Source organism: Harmonia axyridis, chromosome 5, assembly GCF_914767665.1.
Source record: "Harmonia axyridis chromosome 5, icHarAxyr1.1, whole genome shotgun sequence".
NCBI classification, from domain to species: domain Eukaryota; kingdom Metazoa; phylum Arthropoda; class Insecta; order Coleoptera; family Coccinellidae; genus Harmonia; species Harmonia axyridis.
This window is the reverse complement of record NC_059505.1, coordinates 30,416,723-30,439,445: the sequence shown is the minus strand read 5'-3', so window position 1 is coordinate 30,439,445 and position 22,723 is coordinate 30,416,723. Positions and strand designations below refer to the sequence as shown.

The following is a 22,723-nucleotide window of genomic DNA, read 5'->3' as shown; positions in this document are numbered from 1 at the left end:
AGATGATCAAAAATGTCTTCAGTCAAAAATCTTAGAAATGAATAGTTTTCGGAATATGGAGCTTTCAACCTTCTCCCAGTTGGGTTCTGGGTGCCAAACAACCAAATTCCATCATTGGATGGAAGATTGGGAATATTGATTCCTAATCTTCGATTCTGGTGACTCGATTGCTTAGAGCGTCGGACTAGTAATTCGGTAGTTGCGGGTTCGAGTCCCGTTTGAGAAGTCACTTTTTCCAGAATTGAAAAATTGTCCGTTATGTTATTTTCTTATTTAACGCAATAAGTTCCCGGTATAACCAGTGAAAAATTTTTTCTTGAAAATTCAACTCCAACTATTCGTCCACATATTCACCCTCACCATATTCATATTCACCAAGTGTGATAACAGTGGTATGGCACTGGTAGTGTCCTCTGTGAGTCACCTTTTGAGTGGCGTGTTATTTGCTAGGGTTTTCAGGAATTAAGGAAACTTATTGTTTTGATGCTGCTTTTTAGAATTTCAACATTTGTCGCCTTTTGTTTTGATTTTTATCAATCTCGGATGTAACCAGTTTCTCAATTCTTATTTTGGAAACATGATGAAGATATGTATGTGTTTTGTGTAGTCAAAGTTTTATCTTTTTATTTCTATAATCTTGTTTCCCAATTCTTCTCTAGGTCCTCAGATACCATTATGTTTGATCGAAGACATCATTCAATTGGGAACTTCTATTCTATTCACAATGGTTCACAAGCCAAAACTCTTGAATTTTGTTCTATTGGATGTGGATACCTTCACCACCCACCATTCTGATTGTATCGTTAACCAGAATGATATCAACGGTCTTGCACGCTGCGATATATTTAGTTTATGCATGACGCTGCTACAAGCAGCTGATTTATGGTATCTGTAGGTTTACGAAATTACAAAAATTATGTTTATTGTTGACTTTACTGGCCATTGTATGACCAAACAATTGAAGCATACCAATAATCGTACTGATTTATACATCATAGTGAACAATGAGCTCTTCTGGAAACACAGAAACTATTCGACTACAGTTTTGGATTGTATTGTTTCGGTTTTCTTATTTACGCCAGATGGGATATTTTGATGCAGAAGCCAAAAATAAATTAAAATTCGAATGATATATTGGTGCACCTTTTTGCTTCCGCCATTTTGCAATAGATGACTGTAGCGGTAAGTGGTAGTCCAAATAAATAGATGTAGATGTAGAAGTCATACAATAAGTTACAATACAATACCTATGGTGAGGCCGCTATTAGTGAAAGAACGTACCGAGACTGGTTTCAACGGTGATTTAGACGTTGAAAAACAGCATGGCGGTGGAAGAGAGAAGATTTTTGAAGATGCAGAATTGTAGGCATTACTTGATCAAGACTCGAGTCAAACGCAACAAGAATTGGAAGGGTTATTAGTAGTAACGCAACAAGCCATTTCAAATTGCTCGAAAGTCATGGAAATTATTCAGAAACAAGGACATTGGGTGCCGTACGAGTTCAAGCCGTTTGTACGTTTTGTACGTCGTTTGTTTGCTTGTGATCAGCACCTTGCAAGGCAAAGACGGATAGGATATCTGCATCGCATTGTGACTGGAGACTAAAAATGGGTTCATTACGATAATCCCAAGCGCCGAAAATCATGGGGATATCCCGGCCATGCTCCCAAGTCGAGGGACAAACCGAATATTCACGATTCCAAGGTCATTTTGAATATTTTTTGGGGCCAGCTCGACGTAGTGTATTATGAATCATTAAAATCGGCTGAAAGGCTATCGTAGCCGAACGCAATTAATTCGTTTGAGCCGAGCATTGGAAGACGAACGGCCGCAATACAACGATAGACATGATAAAGTGATCCTACAGCATGACAATGCTCGACCCCATGCTGCGAAAATGGTCAAGACATACTTGGAAACGTTGAAATGGGAGGTCCTACCCCACCCGCCGTATTCTCCAGTCGTTGTTCCCTCGAGCTAACACTTGTTTCGATCAATGACACACGGCTGGACTGACTAGCACTTCTGGTCCCTTGAATGAGTGAAAAAATTTATCGCTTCAGAAGATGATCAGTTTATTCAACGCAGGATTCATATGCCGCCCGAAAGATGAGAGAAAGTAGTGGCCAGCGAAAGACAATACTCTGAATCATAAATGTATAACCAGTATTGTACAATAATGGCTCGAATTTGGGAAGAAACTGTGGATGCGAAGTGTGAGCCTATGTGAATTTGGAAAAGAATCAAGTCTAGATTGAAGCTGCGCTATGTCTACTCTCAGTCTTTTCATCCCGATTTTCATCCTAGACTATGAAGTCAAACTAGGGAAGGCTTTATCTCTCAATCGTTTAACTCTTGAAGTTATGTGAATATTCATTTTATCGTTTTCATTTCCAAGAGCGATTCTTCAACCGAAAATTAATCTTTTCAACACAACTTAAGACATTCATTCCCAAAGCAGGCTTTATACTCAAACCCCTAATTCCTGCCTCTATAAGACCTTGAACCGCGGCACTCTCAACCATATATCACACGCTAAGACGAAGGATCTCATTAGCATGTCATAAACCCGACTTATGGGCAGGTATCGGGTTGACCAGACAATGAGTTTCGGCGACTGGCCCAATCTACCGGACCCCATAATCCGTCAGTGACCCGTGCAAATCCCCCTTGTCCGGAATAACGACCCACACCTGGAAGATTTACAGCCAGAACGTTGGTCGGATCGATTCTGCGACTACAATCACTCCGGCTCGTCTTTCTTCCGCTGTCAAATGGCGCTTGATTTAGGGGATCGTAAAGGTGTTGCCATTCGGTCGCGTGACCTTAAGGTCCATACGGGGCCTTATGGTTCCTTTTCGGTACGAGGCGTTGGTTGTAGGTTCGTACGGGTAGCAGTCTGGTGATTATTTGTTTTGGTTTGTGGGTAAAGCTTGATGAATTTGTTTTTGAATCTTTATGAACTACTGCGACGACTTGTGCTCAAGCAACGCAACTCTGAATGGAAAATAACAAATTGAATGGTTGAAAAAAATTTCTACAGCAATAGACTTCATCTTGGCCAACATCGATTATTATAGATAACCCCCAAAAGAAGAATAGTATGTCATAGCTGATCGATAAGTGATTCCAAGCAATCAGACTTAGAATCAGATTGGATGTTCGGATCGGTGGGGCTAGAACGCAGTCTTTTAGAAATTCGATCAATTTGATCTTTGTCTATATCCTGCTTTGGAATTTATAAGGAGATCGTCTGCCATATTGGCAGATCTCTAAGACAGCCTTGGATATTTTTTCCCTTAGGAATGAATTGCCTAGAACACTTGCAGAGTCTACGTTTAGCTGTTTCCATATCCGATTTGAAGAGTCTGCAACACTGGTTCATGTGGTAGAGAAGATACTTGTCGATCGAAGAAAATCCTTTGAATCAGGATGCATTTTTTCAGAGGGAATTCTTATGGTAGACAGTAAACATGGAGTGGTAATGCTATCAATTGGATCATTAAACACAAAAAAAAACGTGCCAACACCTTGTACGGAGAAGAAGTTCACCCTCACTTTTATTTTCAATTGTATCTTACCTCCCAGATGGTGGAACTGCCAGATTAAAGTAACGTAAAGTAATGAAAGTGAAGTAATGAAAATGACAAGGAAATTTGGCGTTCGGAATAGAGTTCTTGTAATGTCTTCAACAAAAGTCTAATAGTTGACCCTTCAGGGAAAGTTCGAGGTTCTAATCTTCTAAGGAAAATTCCGTTGACTTCAAATCGACTTAGGACTGGTCATGATCTTGAATCTTGAAAGTGTTTTACTGTTTGGTGTGCACTATGGTCTGAATGAATCATTAGATGGTTTTTCCGAACCACCTAATACAACAACTATGAATGAAAAATGTGAGTTGCAGTATGTTTTAGTTGAATGAGATAACATGTGGTTTTAGCGGATTGAAGGTCATCTTTTTTGGAAGAGATGAACAGATTTTCTGATTGTAGATTTTGATGTTTCATAGTCCTTTCAACCACCTCTAGATGAAAATAAATTGACCTTCCTACATTTCGAAGATATTATGGCTCCCAAATCTTATCTATCATGGATAGATCTCATAATTATTATTTCTAACCAAGCACTAAAAAATGTGGATATTAACCAACTGGGATCTCATGAGTCAACCGAATTGTTGTTATCGAAAATGATGTAATGAAAGATTCCGATAATTTAGCCCAAAGTGTTATTATCATAACTTCCGGTGCTATTTATCAACAATATCTTTATCGCATCTTCAAATCACGATAACAACCTTTACATAAATGGTTAACTCGTGCCTATTTTTATACGAATTATTTGAGGAAATGGTGTACTACAAGGATATGTCCTTGGGGCTATCTACTACAATTTATCAGAAGATGGCAGATAGCTGGAGGTGATGTAACAACAAAATGTGAAGATACTAAAATCCTACCTACGAAACGATTAACGTAGATTTCATGATTTGATGGAGATCCCCAAGGGTAGATTTGTGGGACCTCTCCACTTCTCCAAAATTCCTCGATCTGAGGTTGTTGCCATTCCTGTCGATGAGGATCATCCACCCAGGAAATGAGATACAATGGCCAATAAATCTGGTTGGTGCACGTCGTTCGGATCCCGCGAAAGTGAGGAGTCAAGGCAAGAGTTCAACTGCGCACGGCGTGGCATCAGACACGCGGAAGAAATTCAAACAACGACGGACCGACGCGGTAATATACCGTGCTCTTTGACACGGAGTACTCGCTGACGACAGGGCTGGATCCAGTGATTGCCCCTGACATCTTCAGATGATGAAGAATAAATATGAGTTGGTGAATTTTCGTCAGACCAAATTGAAAATATGGACTTAGACATTTTTGTTAGCTTCTTATGAGTGACGACTGAAGTCTTAAAGATACAAAAATGTAGCATCATTTGGAGAATGGGAAAGATTTTTTCAATATTTCGAAAATGAAAATGCTCAATTTCGTTATTTTATTCAGTTGTTGGTGTGATTCGTCTCTGAATGAAAATGGTGTACAACATTGCTTCCGCCATTTTGCAATAGATGTCATAGTTAACATAACGCCATCGAAATATAAGTCGATTTGTGTCTATATCATAAGGTTATTTTCGATTGAACATGTCAGCTTAAAAGCCAAATCCTCATCATTTGCGGGAGGTTTTAATTTTCTGCTTTAATATGAAGGAATCTGCGGTTGAGGCTCATCGAGTGCTCTAAAATGCCTATGGTGAGACCTCTATTAGTGAGAAAACATGCCGAGAGTAGTTTCAATGCTTTAAGAACGGTGATTTTGACGTTGAAGACCAGACGTGGAAGAGAGAAGGTTATCTCGTGTCAAAGGCAACAACAATAGGCAGGATCATTGGGAGTAACGTAACAAGCCATTTGAAAACGCCTGAAAGTCATGGGAATGATTCAGAAATTAGGTACGAGTTGAAGCCGAGATATGTTGAATGGCGTTTGTTTGCTTGTGAACAGCTGCTTGCAAGGCAAAGACGGAAAGGATGTCTGCATCGCATTGTGACTGGAGAGGAAAAATGGGTTTATTCCGATAATGCCAATCGCAAAAAATCATAGAGATATCCCGGCCATGTTTCCACGTCGACGGCCAAACCGAATATTCACGGTTCTAAGGTAATTCTCAGTTTTTGAAGGGCCAGCTCGGCGTAGTGAAACAATCAATGGCGATCATTATTGAACGCAATTAATGACCATGGCCTGGCTGAAAAGTACTTCTAGTCTTATGAAGAAATAAAAAATTGGACCGATTCCGAAAGAAGGGAGAAAATGGTGGCCAGTGATGGACAATACTTTGAATAATAAATGTATAATCAGTATTTTTACAATAAAGCTTCGAATTCCGGAAAAAAACGGTGGAAACACAGTTATACGCCTATGTACCAATCTTCCCGATTTGTTTGAGCCTGTGATTTTCCTTCTGATTCAATTTACGTATCAATAGGATCAAGGTTATCGCAAAAATCTTAAAGATTAGTAGAGTAAAGTCTTTTAATGGTTTATGCATTACCAAAGATATTACAAGTACCTAGTTGAATTATTCATACACACCAGTATAACAAAAATACTTTCCAAAAAAATTTAAATCACTAAAACTTTTTCAAGGAAAAATATTATATCAACAAGAGATGTGAGCATGAACCCAACATTTTAACTGAGATCTTTTATTTATATTCTCTAGCTGTTAGTCGTGCCTTATTTGTGATGCTGCAGTACAGTATCAAACTACAATAAGTACTTTTTCTTCTAATTTGATCAAAATGTAGACACTATTTAACTGACCCAAAGCAATGTAACTTTCTATTTCCTAAGTTTGAATTACTTCATTTTTTGTTATTTTTGTGTGACAAATTTCAATCGCTGAAATTGTACTATTGAGGGAAGAATGACAGTAATTTGTCCAATGTCACTTCTTGTATCACATGCGCTGTCGACCATAAACTGAAAGGGAAATACCTTCGTCTTCGGAGTAAACTGTGACAAAGCCATCTAGGGTTATCTGATTTTTATCGTCGACGTAATCGATGTTGCCAACTGTTGAACAACGACATCAGTTCATAAAATCAGAAAAACACTCCATTACCCCTGAAAGAGAATTCTCTGATGGGGACCATCTCCATGAATCTCAGTGTGGCTCTGTTTTCACCCAATCTATTCCTCGAAGACGGCAGTGTGCCGAACCTGACGGGACCCTCTGCAGATGATGGCAATCGCTAAGAGCCAGCAAACATTGTTATGGATGTTGCTAAAACGTGATACAGTTGTAATCGGGCCGTGTAGTGGAAGGAATGTTAAATGCAACAACTCTCATACGTGTCGTGCCTAGGACATTAGGTACCTATTTCAGTTCCTCAATCCTGTGGTGTGTCTCTGACCTCTGGAGACCAACTTTGGATCTATCGTTCACGGTTTCCTGAAGATGGGACTGACACAGTTTATCGTCCTCGCTACAGAGGAAAGTATTCTTCCTACAGGGAATGTGGTCTATGACACTTTGTTTATTTATTTATAAAAGGAAGATTTATTATGAGAATGTGAAAGTATTAGGTGTACAACTTTGCTTCCGCCGTTTACCAATAGATGGCTCTGGCGGTAAGTGGTAGTCGAAATAAACAGATGTCATACAATAAGGTTAGGCATTTGTAAACATAATGCCATCGAAATATTAGTCGATTTGTGACTGCATCATAAGGTTATTCTCGAATAAACATGTCAGCTTACTGACCAAATTCTCGTCATTTGCGGGAGGTTTTAATTTTCTGCTTTAATATGAAAAAATCTACGGCTAAGGCTCATCGAATGCCCTCAAATGTCTATGGTTAGGCCGCTATTAGTGAAAGAACGTACCAAAAGTAGTTTCAAAGCGTCATGAATGGTTATTTTGACGTCGAAGACCAGCATGGAGGTGGAAGAGAAAAGGTTTTCGAAGATACAAAATTGGAGGCATAACTTGATCAAGACTGTTTTACAAGAGTGGCCAAAAAGCCATTTAAAAACGCCTGAAAGTCATGGGAATGATTCAGAAACTAGGAAATTGGGTGCAGTTGAAGCCGAAAGATGTTGAATGGCGTTTGTTTGCTTGTGAACAGCTGCTTGCAAGGCAAAGATGGAAGTTATTTCTGCATCGCATTGTGACTGGAGACGAAAAAATGGTTCACTACGATAATCCCAAGCACTGAAAATCATGGGGATATCCCGGCCATGCTTCCACGTCAACGGCCAAACCAGATATTCACGGTTCCAAGGTAATGCTCAGTATTTGGCAATTAATGCGTTTGAGCTGAGCATCAAAAGACAAACGGCCGAAATACAACGAGATACATCATACAGTCATTTTGCAGCATGACAATGCCCGACCTCATGTTGCGAAAGTGGTCAGGATATACTTGGAAACATTGAAATGGGAAGTCCTACCCCACCCGTCATATTCTCCAGACGTCGCTCTCTCGGACTATCACTTGTTTCAATGGCACACGGCCTGGCTGACCAGCACTTCCGTCCTTATGAACAAGTTAAAATTGGATCGATTCGTGGCTCACTTCAAAAGATGACTAATTTTTTCAACGCGGGATTCGTACGCTGGCCGAAAGATGCGAGAAAATAGTAGCCAACGATGGACAATACTTATATCATAAATGTATAACCAGTTTTTTTTTCAATAAAGCTTCGAATTTCGGAAAAAAACAGCGGAAGCAAAGTTGCACGCCTATGTGATTGTGTCTTAAAAATGCAGAAACTAGGGATCCGAGTAGAGGTTCTCCAGCCATAAATTCGGCTGCCCAGAATTTGAAGTACATGCAATCATATCATTTATATTGAATTCTGACGCATGTGACTGTTGAACGTTGAAATCCATGAATTTCATATCAAAATTATAACATTCACTTTCTTTCAAACACAGAACAACTTCAAAGTACCAACCAAAATCACACATCGATCCTTAAATGGGAACCAACATTGGATGTGTCAAACTGCCCCTCTGGATAAAAATATAAGAAACTTCTTGAGGTCCTTAATCAACAAAGTTGTGAATAAATTGAAAGAGGAAAATTATAATTCTGTCTTGAGGGTTTTGCAACTCACATGATTTATCAAAGGAAACCTCATAACTAAGACCAGTATTAGAAATGTTGATGTACCTTGTAGATATCTTTTCTCTGGAACTGATTCTCACCCTCTAGATTAGAAATACAGGAATTGTAAGTCAAAGATCTCATAATAGAAATATAGAGGCGGTATCATTAATATAAATGACGAATAATAATGGTCCCAGATGAAAGCCCTGTGTGATACCAGACGAGACAGTAAAGAATTAATGATTTTTGATGTAAAAATTTCAAAAGATGAATTGACTATAATTTTGTTGATAACATCGAAAACAAAAAGATCCTCAAATAAAATTTGCAGTGATTCCTTCTTATGTAGATTCAAGGAATTCCACTTCAACATTAGGAAAGAACCTTTGCACTCAATTTCACAACACGCTCTACATTTCGCAATTCTCCAAAGAAAACAAAAGGATTAAGCCGCTGATAAAAATCTAATGGTCCAAAGGAATTCGTTGGAAATGATAACAGATAACGAGATTATGTGTGTAAGGAGATATGGAACATTTAGATAGCGTCGAAATTGTTTGGTAGAGTGCACTCTCTGACTTGAGCACATCAGACTCCTACATCCATAACCTCGAGTAATTTTGGTATGCAATTCATGATGATCAAAACAACTGTAGGAGATAAGTTCTTGAGTGGGCGTATATGCGATTTATCTTCTTGTATCGCAGATATTTAATTTTCACTCCAGTTGAATTATATCAAGAAGCCTCAGAAAACATGTGTTTACTTTTAGAAGTAGACTATTCAATTTACATCTCAACTAGTAGTAACTATATTCCAAGGAATTCCTCATTTCTCTACTGAGAGTTTCATATCTCAAAACTTCTCTAGATATGGTCGTACGAAATTTTGTTTTCCTACTAGTGTTTCGAAAGTATTACTTTCCGCACTCATTGACGTTTGGGAAGTAGTACTTTTTCAAATTCGTGCGTAAAAAAGCCCTGCTATTCACTTTCCGCCCGCATATGTATGCGGTTTTTTTGCGCACGCAAGTACTGAAGCATCAATAATAAAATTTTGATATGTCTCTATGCGCCAATCATAAAATTCAAAAGTTTCTCCATGCGGCTGAGCGCACAAAAATATAATTTTTCGGCAATTTTTCGAGAAGTGAGCACTTCCCGGACGCTTTTTTTCTGAGAAAGTAGCATTTCCCGGCCTAGTCCGGAAAGTACGTACTTCCCGGACTAGGCCGGAAAAGAATCATAGAATCCATAACAACCGACATAACGGCTGACAGTTCATATGAAATTAGTTGTCAAAAATTTGCATGTTTTTTGATCGCAATCGTAATAAATATGGAAAGCAGCAGCGAAAGTGTTATTTTACATGGTTGCCGAAAAAATATTGTACGCAACACGCCCGAAAATTGTTTTTTTTGGACTCACAGACTTCCAGGACTCGCTTACGTTCGTCCTGGAATTTTGTCTATTCGTCCGAAAAAACCCTATTTTCCGGACTTGTTACGTAAATTACTATTTTCGGCAACCATCCGGGAAGTGCTCACTTCCCGGACGCTTTTTCTCTGAGAAAGTAGCATTTCCCGGCCTAGTCCGGAAAGTACGTACTTCCCGGACTAGGCCGGAAAAGAATCATAGAATCCATAGAAACCGAGATAACGGCTCGCTTACAAGCGTAAGCGAGTCCTGGAAGTCTGTGAGTCAAAAAAAAACCATTTTCGGGCGTGTTCCGTACAATATTTTTTCGGCAACCATGTAAAATAACACTATCGCTGCTGCTTTCCATATTTTATTATGATTGCGATCAAGAAACTTGCAAATTTTTGACAACTAATTTCATATGAACTGTCAGCCGTTCTCTCGGTTTCTATGGATTCTATGATTCTTTTCCGGCCTAGTCCGGGAAGTACGTACTTTCCGGACTAGGCCGGGAAATGCTACTTTCTCAGAGAAAAAGCGTCCGGGAAGTGAGCACTTCCCGGACGGTTGCCGAAAAATTACTATTTTTATAACGTCAGTCGGTATCAAGATGTTCCTAACTCATGTGGAAAGTGCTCGACAGCTTGCAGTCTATCGCGGAAAAGTATCACTTTCCACACTTGTTAGGAAAATAACTATTTCCTGTTAATTTCTACAGACTCCATTGCGATAAAAATATGCACTTGGTTGTAAAATGACAATTTTCAACTTTGTGTGAAATTTTATGTTGATGGCTTAACCAGAACCCTAGATAATTTCAGGAGAATATCGAAAAAAAATAACCTAATATTTCCGTGACCACAGAACCAATGGAGTTGAGATTTCGGGTATTTAAGTTGAATAATAATTTCAAGTTTCGTACAGAATTTCGTGTGTGAAGCGGAGTTAGAATTTAAACAGAATATAAAAAAAAGCGGCTATTCATTCATTCGCCCTTGGAGACTACATTGCGACGTAATTGATGCATTTATGAATGAGCTCTCAGAAGCACCTGACTTTCCTCATTTTCACAAAATTAGTGGGTTAGGTAATTAGTTAGTTAGAGATAAAGTTTCCTTCAACGAATGTCCAAATAACTCAATGCAATTGTCCTCCATGAGAAGGTACTGTTCAACAAAATCCGTAAACATTTTCTAGGATAAACATTCGAGTATTTCCCACTCATTAGTTTCAACTCATTATTAGAAGTGAAGGTATTCAATTGTTGTTATGACTTTAGGATATCGATCACGAACAATACACATTCAAGAATAAATAATAAAAATATAACGGTAAAAGATATAAACACAATGCATCCTTTGTTTCATTCCTCATCTAATAACATCCTCCTATGGATGTAACTCTTTCAAATCATCACCTCCAGGTATCATTTGAAAATTCTTTTGTTCCGATAGTGTTCCCGTATCGAAGGTCTCAACAATATATATATCTTGAAACTATGCGACAGGTCTCTTAAAGGTGTAGATACAAAATCACTCAGAGTTGAACGAACCTTTTTCCGAAAGTGGAGAGAATGAAAAATGCTTGATATCTATCAGCCGTCAGAACTGTTAATTGAATATTTTTTCCTTGTTCCTTATACGGCATAATGAGTATCTATTGGACGGCCAACTTATTCTGAAGGACTGAAACGAATAATTATGTAATGATAATAAATTTTGCGCCGTTATAGTACTAGAGTTTTGAGGTTTCACTGTTTCAGGAAGTACCTAGAGATCTAGCTGTGTTCAAGAAATAGAATATCTGCATTTGATTTCTAGAAACACCGCAGGCCCAGGGAGGTTTTTGGTATTAGCAAGTCATTTCTATTAATGATTCTATATCATTTTCTATCCGATAACGATAACCGTTGGTTTGGTATTGCGGTTTTGAATCACTAAGGCTTTGTGAAGAGACTGGCGCTTATCCATAATTCCTGGTATACCTATGTCAAATAGACTATTCATAGTCAATATGCGTTTTATGTCAGTTATTCAGGTCATCGGAAGAATATGCACGTTGCGAAGAAATGCATTCGCGATATTTTGTGGTTATCTAGCTATAAAACTGCGAATTTTCAATGGCGCCAGTTTGGATTACGGTAGTTCTTTATCGTCGCTTTCAACGATGAGAGGTAGTTATGACTTCTTTCAATTATTCATAACGATACGTTGTACCGAAACTGGTATCATAAAGCTTTCCATATAATGTACGAAGAAATAAGGCATACTCTGCCGATGGATGGAACAAAATACTTTTTGGTTCATCGCTTCTGAAAAATCCATATGAATGAGGTTCATATCCATTGTTTAAGAAAACAGAAAAAAGTCACATTAATCAGCTAAACATTGACGACATTTGGTTACAACAAAATGGCATTACTTGCCATAAATCGTATTTAACTAATTAATTGCAAAATAAATTTGGTGACAACATAATTTCCAGAAGTGGTCCTGTTGACAGGCCCTTCCGCCTCTTGATAAGGTTTTTATAGGTTTATGCTGACAAAATCATTGGAACCCTATATTCAAACCATCATTGATGCCATATGGCCAGATTCATTTGTAGAGGTAGTGAAAAATTGGACTGATCGAATGGAATAGAATGCCATGACATTATCTTCCAGACTTTAATATTACAAATTGACTTCACCAACATTTCTGCCTTGAATTATTATTTGAAGTCCTCAAGCTCTCAAAAAAACAGCCTTCATTATACGAGCTATTGAGCTGAACTTCCTATAACAGCATCTCGACTCCAACCATACTCGTATCAACTTTTATCAAAATCTAATGACAATTGTAGAAGTGCCGAAAGAAAGTTATTCTTTCTTCATCCTTGATCACAACACTATTTTACTTTTAGTAGATTTAACTGTAATAAATGAGTCTAGCTTTCGTTTCACAAAATACAGGCTTTCTTGATTCTTGGTGATTTGATCGACCTGTACATCTATTAGGTAGCTTTTTTTTTGCCCATGCCAAAATTTTTTTTCGTATCAGAGCAATACTTAAAAATACCAAATGTTTATATGTACTAGGATACTAACATTCCTTTAGTTTTATCTTGTTGATTTTCATAACCCACTCGACGCTATGCCAGGTGTTATGTCACTGGAAGTTGGCAACTGCGAGTGAGTCTTGATACTCTTTTTGGACACGAAAAAATGTAACTTTTTCTTGGTGAATTCAATAGCATCATTAATCAATGTCTCTTCTTATCTGGAACGTCATCATCCTACACAAGACTGCCAATTGGGTGAATGACGTTTGATTTTTTTTTGCGAATATACCATCTTAGTTCACTTCGATATTATTGATAGTAATCCTAATTGGGTATGAGTTCGTTTAACACTGCCAGCTGTTTTGGGAATCTTATGCCATGTGAATAAGGCTCTGAAATCATCATGTAAGAACTCATTTTTCTTCAAGATTTTCGAATAGAGTGAGGATCTGTTTTGAAAGCTGTTTTTGAATTTTATTTTTTCTTCCAAATAATCTTTTTGTTTGGAGAACCAACGATCTATTCTTAGATAGTCTTTCCTATTAAGATACTTCAGAGGATGCGAAACGGCCATAATTCTGACATAAACTTTTGTTCTCACAAAAATAATAGTACTCATAAAGTTCTAAACCTGTATGCGAGCATTAATTCAGATATCTGTTGGTTCCTGGTTCCAAACTCAAACCTATCTTCTTACTATCTTAGAACATTTGATCTGAATAGCACATTTATAACATCTAATTTCAGCGTCTGATGCGTAGTTAGGTTGCAAAGTTGCTCCATAGTATGAAACATTAACGAGACTACCAATTTTTGTTATTGAACTAGGCTATGGCGCGATCAAGAAAAGACTCGTGTTAGATCTCCAATAATTCACGGGCGAAATGGCAAGTGGTATCGTCCTACTGCAACCACTTGCAGTCAAGAATGTTGTATTCCACCTGAGGCTCTAGAAACTGATTCAACATAGCTGGTTCATATTATATATTCTTCATCGTAATCCACATAAAGTAGTGACACATTTTGGCTACATGCTATTTCACGAATCATTTTGAGCCCTAAATTTTGCACCATCATCATTATTCTCTACCTCTATGGATAAACCTTGATAAAGGAATGTCCAAAGTAACCACTCAGACGTGTATTCAACCTGACGTGATTGACGGCCACATCCACGAAAAAATTCAGCAAGACAAACAATTAGTAACGTGCGCTTAGGGCAAACAAATCGACCTAGAACCAATATTTATCCCACTGACTCACTAACCAATTCCCCTTAAAATGCCTTCATTATTATTCCAACACTGAGATAACGCCAGCATTCTAAGGAATTTAATAAAAAAATGCAACTGATAAGGAGAATAATTCGCGCGTAGATAAGGTATCAAAATTAATCACACACAATATTATACCTACATTTACTGTGCAAACATAGGCGCCCACGATGCTGCGGATGGAAACTGCTTCGGGGACCTTGTGCCACATCATGGGCGGCTCCGCTTCGAAATTTTATTGGAGTATATATTCCGGGAATTCGTGTTCTGGCTCATTGCTTTTCTATGCATGAAACCGTTGTTTTTATGGTCGCCCGGACGTCTATGCAGTCGGCCGGATAAATCGTCATTTTGGTTGTTACGTTGTTGGCCGATATAAATCATTTCTTTTCATGTTGGGAGCACCGTTAAAATTTTAGCAACGGCGTGTGTGTCTAACTACTTTCATTATTTTAATGCGATTTGAGATGAATGTTAATTCCATAGACCCCACACTATGTAATCGTTGTGATCGAATGACAAGATGGGTAAATAATTAGCAGATGAGAATAGTATAGTTATCTATGTTAAATAATCTGAAGTCTCTAATGTAAGAAATAATACTATCACCTAGGTTGCAGAGTTTATTATAACAAACACAGTTGAACTAACTCACTATACAGAGTCTAAGCCGAAGTGATACCAGTGAGGGCTGAATCGAAAAGTGTCCTAGTTAGAGCGACAGTACCTTGGTACCTGCCCTGCAGATGGGTTTCGATCATAGAGACGCATGCATGTGATTCTGACAATTATGTCCTCAGCATGATGTGCTTGGGATTTTATGGTCTCAGTATTACATGGGTTTAATATTAAATTATGAATTGTTAACATCTATAGGTGTCTCGAGAGAAAGTTCATGAGTAAGAAAGCGATTAAAGAAAAATAAGCCGTTTGTTGAAAAAATGAATGTCTTCATTATGCATTGCCTCCCTCCTAGTTATTAATAATTTTCCTGCAAAAATTTCACGTGGAAGAGACACATTGGAAGTGTGTGAAGTTGCTCCATTCTGCTGACACTATGTTCTTCGGTTATATAGCCAGGAAAGATCTTTGTGCAGAAGTCGGTGTAGCGATGATCTATACACTTCCAAAGTACTTGCACGCTTCTGAATGAAGTGGTCGGGATCATCACCAACAGATCCATTCTCCACGTTCTCTTCTGCTCTCAATAACCTTGGGCGCCAAGATTTTGGTTTATCGAGTGTTGAACCAACCACCTCAAACTTCTTTTACCCATTTTCCAATGAGAATTGAGAGAAACGATTGGTGCATCAATGTTGTGACGAAAACCTCGAATATCGAAAACATTTCTTCGCGCTATAGTTGCAGAATAACTATTTTTGTACAATTGGCGTACTCACAACGCGCGATACGCTTCCAAGAAAGGCTCTATAGGGAGCAACTTTCGACATATTTACCCCTCCGAAGCTCTAAGGTAAACTGATATAAATTTTTTCTGAGTTGTACATATAATTTCTGATTGTGGGAATATGTACTACAGATAACTTAACAAACACTACAGGTTTGTCACTGAAAACGTTGTTTTCAATATTGATTTGAGAAATTAGGAGATTGGAGAACAAGGAGAAAGAACGGATGATCCCTCTTCAACAATCCCCAAAGGTACATTACACGACATCAACGTGCAAAAACCACAATTTATTAATCGTAGACAAACACTATAATTCATTATTTTTCTATCAATCACAGAATATCTCAACTAGTATGAGAGAACAATCAAGCTATCAAGCTAAATCTTTGTTCCAGAATATGAATTGAATTGAAAAAAATCATCTCTTCAATTATTGAGGTAACAAATTTGTATTGAGAACTATTTTGTAATTAGTAGCTATCATTGTAGCAATGAATATTTGAAATTTATGTTTCCATGCGTTCAATTTTATGAGGAATTCATTATTCTGCAAAATTTTGTGTTAATGTGGTTTCCAAGAATATGTCTGGAAGGGGTACGATGGACTGACGGATATTTGATCATCGTATCCTACATTTTTTCAATATAGACTGAAAATCGTAAGAAGTTGATTTTCTCTCTGACGGCTCCAAAGGATTGTTACTAGAAATGATAACCACAATAGAAATTGAAACAAAGATCATCATTTAAACAAGAACCCAAGAGAATTGTCCGATCAATATCAATAAAGAAACTAAGAAAGAAAAAGAAATAGGGAATCGAAGCAACTGAATAATTGAACAGTTCTGATCGAATTCGAATTTTTGATTGACGAGCATCCTCAGATTTCATGGCAGATATATTTTCTGTAGGGGATACGAAATTTTTTTGACCTAAGATATTTCCGGAAATTCCATTCATCAAATCTATACAGCCTTTGCTATTCTTTTCTGATCCTCTGTTTTCATTTCATATCCAGCTACTCTAGACGTGTTTGATATCATAACCATAACAAATTTCCATTCTGAAGCCTAAATAAACCATTATTTTCGTGAGATGGAAGTAGAATAGCGAGCAAAACTGAAAACTGGGTTACTTGTAACAAGATATTGTTTGTCAGAAAACACACGAATGAATTCCGAAGTTAACTTTAGGTTAACATCCAGCTTATGTAGTCGTAACTTATTCAAATGTCCTAATCACCAACAAAACCATTATTCGAAAAAATGACATAAACCTATTTTTGTTACAGAAATGCATCAGACCTATATGCTATCGATTGTAGCCATAGTGCTCCTCGCAATTTTTGCCAATTATGTGGAATCATGTTCCTGCAGATCTACACACCCTCAAGAGCACTACTGCAATGCAGATTTTGGTGAGTTAAGATGTTTCCATATCTACTCGATTTGATTCCTTTCATTGGATTCATTCCTTACTTGATGGAAATTCGAATTAATTTAATTTCAGCAGAATTTTATTATTTCGACAATGTATTGTTTCGTAATCCCAGTGGCTTAGGCGTGGGATACCATATAAATTCCTTCACTGCAATTTCCAGATATCTATTTAAAGATTTCCAAAAGAGGAGACCTATTCACGTCTGCTTGATTATTCAACAAAATCTTGAATTGAATGGTTCCTGCTTACCTCAAGATATTCTAAAAGTGTTAAACGATGAATTTTGTTTTCAACATGTAGATTAGAATTTTGAAATTGGCGTTAAAATTATGTCCAGATTCTGGTAAAGGATCTGAATATACCGAAAAGGTTTTATCACTAGTGTTACTCCTCCGATGTACATGGATTCTCTTCTTGAACGTTCTTCCTCTTCGTCCAATATACACCATTAGGCATCATTGCAGATTATTCATTATTTTTTTATGATACCACTTGAACTATTGACCGATCTGAAGAAAACGAAGCAATTGAAATTCTTTCAAAAATATTGAGTAACTCCAATTTCAAGATTGTACATTTTGAAACAAGTCACCGTTTAACACTATTAGAAATATTAGAATCCCTTGGTATGAACAGGTACAATTCTAGACAGATTGTGTTGAATATAATCAATCTCCTCTTTCGAACATCTTCAAATAGATCTCTGAAAATTCCATATTGCAGTAGTAGATGAATTCATGGTATCCCAGACCCAGAATACAACAACAAAAACAACAATATTCATTTCCAGAATTATCATCAACATGACAACAAAGTGGAAATAAGTCATATAGATTTGAATACTAATTTAAACATTAATGAGATCTTTGGCATGTTTCCTTGAATTCCAGTAAGTCATAAGGTTCTGATTCAGTAATAAGTGAATAAATTCTCTTACGAAACGTGTTATATTCTTTCAAATTCCGGATACTTCTAGGTAAAAAGTTGTATAATGTTATGCTCATATAATTCGTGCTCCTTTACTGAAAGGAGCACATAACGTTAATTTGTGACATGGAAAAAAGTACTCGTTCATTATTTTCGTGTAATTCTGATTTTCAAATCTTTGAAAATAGTTGATATTAGCTTCTGTGTGATGAAAACTTGTTCAGCTTATGAAGTTAGTAATGACTGGAGGTTGGCGTAATAAATGGTCTTGCTAATACTATGCTAACCTGGTTCCTAACAGCCCTCAATGTACAACATACAGAGTTCAATCTGGAAATCAGTTGTCCACAATGAGATCTCTAGTTGAGTTTCCTATCAATTGTGATTCGATCCTAAAAACTTTAAACTTGATCTTATTTCGACTTCCGTATCATTGATGTTGATATTCTTTTGAAAGATTGCGTTCGATCTTTTATTGGGGAAATATGTGATGTTGGTCTTTTTTGTATTCAATTTGAGATCACTCTTATCTCACCAGACTGCAACTTTTGACATTGCTTCTTTCGGTTGTTTGGACATTAAATCAACATTTTTTGGAGTTATGAGGATATTAATCTGCATACAAGTAGGTGTTGATACTAACTTCAGATTGGTCCTGAACCATCAGACATGCCTCTCTCATTACTTCGACGATTACATTACTTCCTCTGACATTATTTCATCTTCCTTGAACATGGTTGGTTTCTCATTCTGGATATCATCCGGCAGGTCATCTATGCATATAAAAAAAATAGGACCCATAATAGTGCCCTGCGGGATTCCCCTAATAATATCTGTTTCAGAAGATAAAACTCTTTCTCCATTTTGCAATGTAATCAATTCTTGATCTTAGACAACAATTGTTAAAGTAACAAGAATCTGTGGAAAAGTGTTCATTTTATCGAATTGATTTGATTCAGTACTTTCAACTATCATCTCTAAGATTGTCTCGACAGCGTCTAATTGCCTCCAATAAATTATGCTCAGGATAATGAGGAAATCTTAGAATTTATTCCACCGTTCCGTAAGAAACTGCGAGAGGACAATCATAGATATCCTCACGGTTAGAGTTGCAGCAATCTAAGAGATAAACACCCTTTCCTCAGCTTCTATTACGGAATATGCAATAAGCCATTTGGCAAACGTGCAACCATATCCTAATAAACTGTTCAGATTGGATTAGGCATCAAGTGGTAATTGTCAATATTAATGTTTCCGCACCACTACATGTAGTTGCGTTTAGACGTTCTATAAATCATTGTTTTCCGGTCGCTACGCTGCTAGGTTGACGATAATTTGAAACGACACAACGCTTCGACTAATCTGTTGACAGATGACAGTTAGCCGATTGTACGGCCACCTTTCGAGCGATATGCCGAGTTATTTCAGTAGGGGATTTAAGGATTACTGGTATGTAATGTCGCGTCCATAGGTTTCTATCTGACGGCTAAATTACCAAATTGATTTGTAAACAGGGTAATTTATAGAATAATACGCTCGAAGGAAACATATTGTCATATTTTTATTATTTATAGGGAGTTACGCAATTTAGAACTTTAGTATTTTGAATAAACATCTATGGCATTTTACAACTTGATAGTTCAGTAGGTTAGGATTGTTAGGAACAAAATTGTTCGGTTTTGAACGAGTTAGGGTCCTCATAATCTGTCAAGGAAATAAAGAATTTGTGATTTGAAACTGTCTTCACGTTGTTGAAGAGGAAATCATATCCGAAGAAAGAATTACAGACAGTATCAAATCTTAGATATTATCGAAGTTTTGGATTCTGAAAAAGATTTTAATTTATGGTATAGCTACTAATGCAAAAAATAATTTGATCTTGCTTAATGAAATTTTGCTGCATTATGATCCCATAAGTGACTGTAAATCCTTTTATCTATCTAATGACTATAAGTCTTTTTTCGCTGAAAAGCAAGATTTTTATTTTTTTCTGTGTCCGCAAATTCTGGTAACGACAGCTTGGGATTGATCAAGCCAAGTAGCTTGACATTTTAACCAACTATACTTGACTTGAAAATCAAGCTCGTGAAAAATTACATATTTGAGCTTACTTGACTTGATTTTAGATATTTAATGCTTCACATGATATTAACCTACTTGATATTATTTGAGCTTAATATGCACGCGTCGCACGGCCTATATTTCTGCAATCTCGTGCTCGCTTAGACTGAATGAGTGGATTCCTCGAGAGCCGAGAAACAGAAGCATTCGCCAGTATGACTTTATTAGTAGTTTTCTCACATTCCTATGAACTCTTTTGGTAGATTCTGGTAGTTTCAGAAATATCTTTCCAAACTTGGCCAAAAAGGCCAAGGATTTTTTGTCAACGACAGCATCTTTAGCTTCTGTTCAAAGTCAATTTTCCAGACCTGCTATTACACTTACAAAAACCCGCAATAGGTTATGCGACAAATCTATAAGATCCCTCATGTGTCTTAGATCCTGGATGAAAAATTATGAAATCAAACAAAGCCTGGAGGTTTCTCAATATTAAGAAACTTCATTTTTTTATTATTTCTTATTTTGTTATGATTCATAGTGATTTAATTTATATTTCTATTTCAAATAAGTTGATATTTTCGGTTATTTTATACAATGAGTTTAATAAATAAAAGTGTTTTTTGCAAAGCTTTTTCTCATTTCATCATTTTTTTATTGATGTGACACTACACAATAAAACTGCTAGCTTGATATGATTCAGTTTGTACTTAATATATAAATACTTGACTCGAATTGAGATTGAAAAACTACTACTTGACTTGAGATTAAGTCAAGCTCAAGCTTGAAAATCAAGCCAAGCCGTGAATCTCTAACGACAGCCTTAACTTCTATAATTCTTTTCTGATTTCAATATTATCCTGAATAAATTGATTGATTGATTGAATTGATTGATTGAAAAATATATCCAGATGGTCTATATCTACCTACCCTTCAAGGACTTTTACTTTTTCAGTTATAGGTATAGGGTAAAATTTGAGTATGCGCTGAAATTACCGAGAACTTCATATCTGGCGTTCCACTGGTCCAATCGTAACAAAATTTTGAATGAAATTTTACTAAGCGCTGAAATTACCGTGATATTTTATTTTGCGTTCCACTGTTCCAATCTTAATAAAATTTTGAATGTTCATTGAAAAATTCGGTGCATTTCAGGCTGAAATATGAACAATCTCATAGGAGTTCAAAATTTTTCAAGTATACGGTATTCGTTGAGTACTTCACTCAATAAGTCCCAGGCTTTGCCAGTTAAACATATATTTTCTTGAAAAATTGATCCGCGATTTATTGAGCGACATTTTATATGAAAATCTGAACTTATCGGCGATATTACACTTTTTAACTCCGGAAATAAAGTAATGGTGGATTTATGCACCAGTCCTAAGAACTAAGACTAAACCTAAGACCTAAGAACTAAGAATTGAACACTAACAAATCAATGAGGGCGTTTATACACGTTTCCTAAGAACTAAGAACTATCACTAGCAGGCCGACTGTTAACTATGAACTAAGGGTTCAGGTAAAATATAGAAGTGCTCATGCGCCGCATAGAATTTCAATATTAACGAGTACCAGTTTCTATCATTTTATGTTCTTCATTCGTGTTTATCGATGGAAAGTATAAGGTATATTTGAAAAAATTAAATTAAATTTTTTCACAATAAATATCAATGTCAAACATCAAAGTATAGAACAAATAGAAAGTAGTTCGAGCACATGCGCATGCCTTAATTAAGAACTAACAAGAGAGTGCATAAACGCCACTGAATTCTTAGGTTTAGTTCTTAGTTCATAGTTCTCAGTCCTTAGTTCTTAGGTACGGTGCATACATCCACCATAAAGTGCTGTAGGAGCGAAACCTGAGGAATAAACTTCTGCAGAGTATTAATTTCTTTCTCAGTTGTCGTCGAGAATCGATTGGTGGAGTTTTGGAAGTGATAGGAGGGCGCTACGTGCCATACTGCGTAATTGTAGGAGATCTTGATATTTGACACCATGTGATATATGTATTCCTGTAAGGTTGATTATACGATGTTCACGCCAATAATCTAAGAAGAATTCAGGCTTGATAGACATCGAAAGTTCTTTTGATAGACATGCTCTTGATTTCCCCTTCATCGATAAGCCAATCAGCCTCTGGCTTCATCACTAACTAACAATCAACCCACTCCACTTTTTTTCTCATTTTTGACTCATTCCCAAATCGAATCAAAACTGATAGCAAATCATTCGATCACACCATAAAAGCTAGCAGTGAAGAAAAACACCATTATCATCACACAAATAAGGCGATTGCTACGTATCGATCAGAACTGACTAATAAATTACGAAGAAATTAAAATGCCTAAATAAGCACCGACTTATTTATAATCAATAAGTGGAAACAGCGACCTCCTATGAAATCACCGGATCATGGATCATTACTAACCCACAACCCAGCGGGCTTAAATGCAGATTATGTAAATATCGGGCTCCGATTCTATTAGCCAATTTTTCGATAAACATCTCTCGACGTACGCGACTCGTA

At 36.9% G+C, this 22,723-nt stretch overlaps 2 protein-coding genes across 4 annotated transcripts in view; one reads left to right on the top strand and one right to left on the bottom strand.

The window, feature by feature from the left end:
• The window catches only part of LOC123681330 (synapsin-like), a 126,693-nt gene that overhangs the window by 55,848 nt on the left and 48,122 nt on the right, over positions 1–22,723 (bottom strand). The window lies entirely within an intron of this gene.
• Positions 1–22,723, top strand: part of LOC123681331 (tissue inhibitor of metalloproteinase) — a 96,737-nt gene that overhangs the window by 41,950 nt on the left and 32,064 nt on the right. For all 3 annotated transcript variants that reach the window (XM_045619671.1, XM_045619672.1, XM_045619673.1), the window contains exon 2: positions 17,063–17,188. In XM_045619671.1, coding sequence (XP_045475627.1) covers positions 17,065–17,188 — 124 coding nt within the window. In that variant the 5' untranslated portion in view covers positions 17,063–17,064. The remainder of the gene's footprint in view (positions 1–17,062; positions 17,189–22,723) is intronic.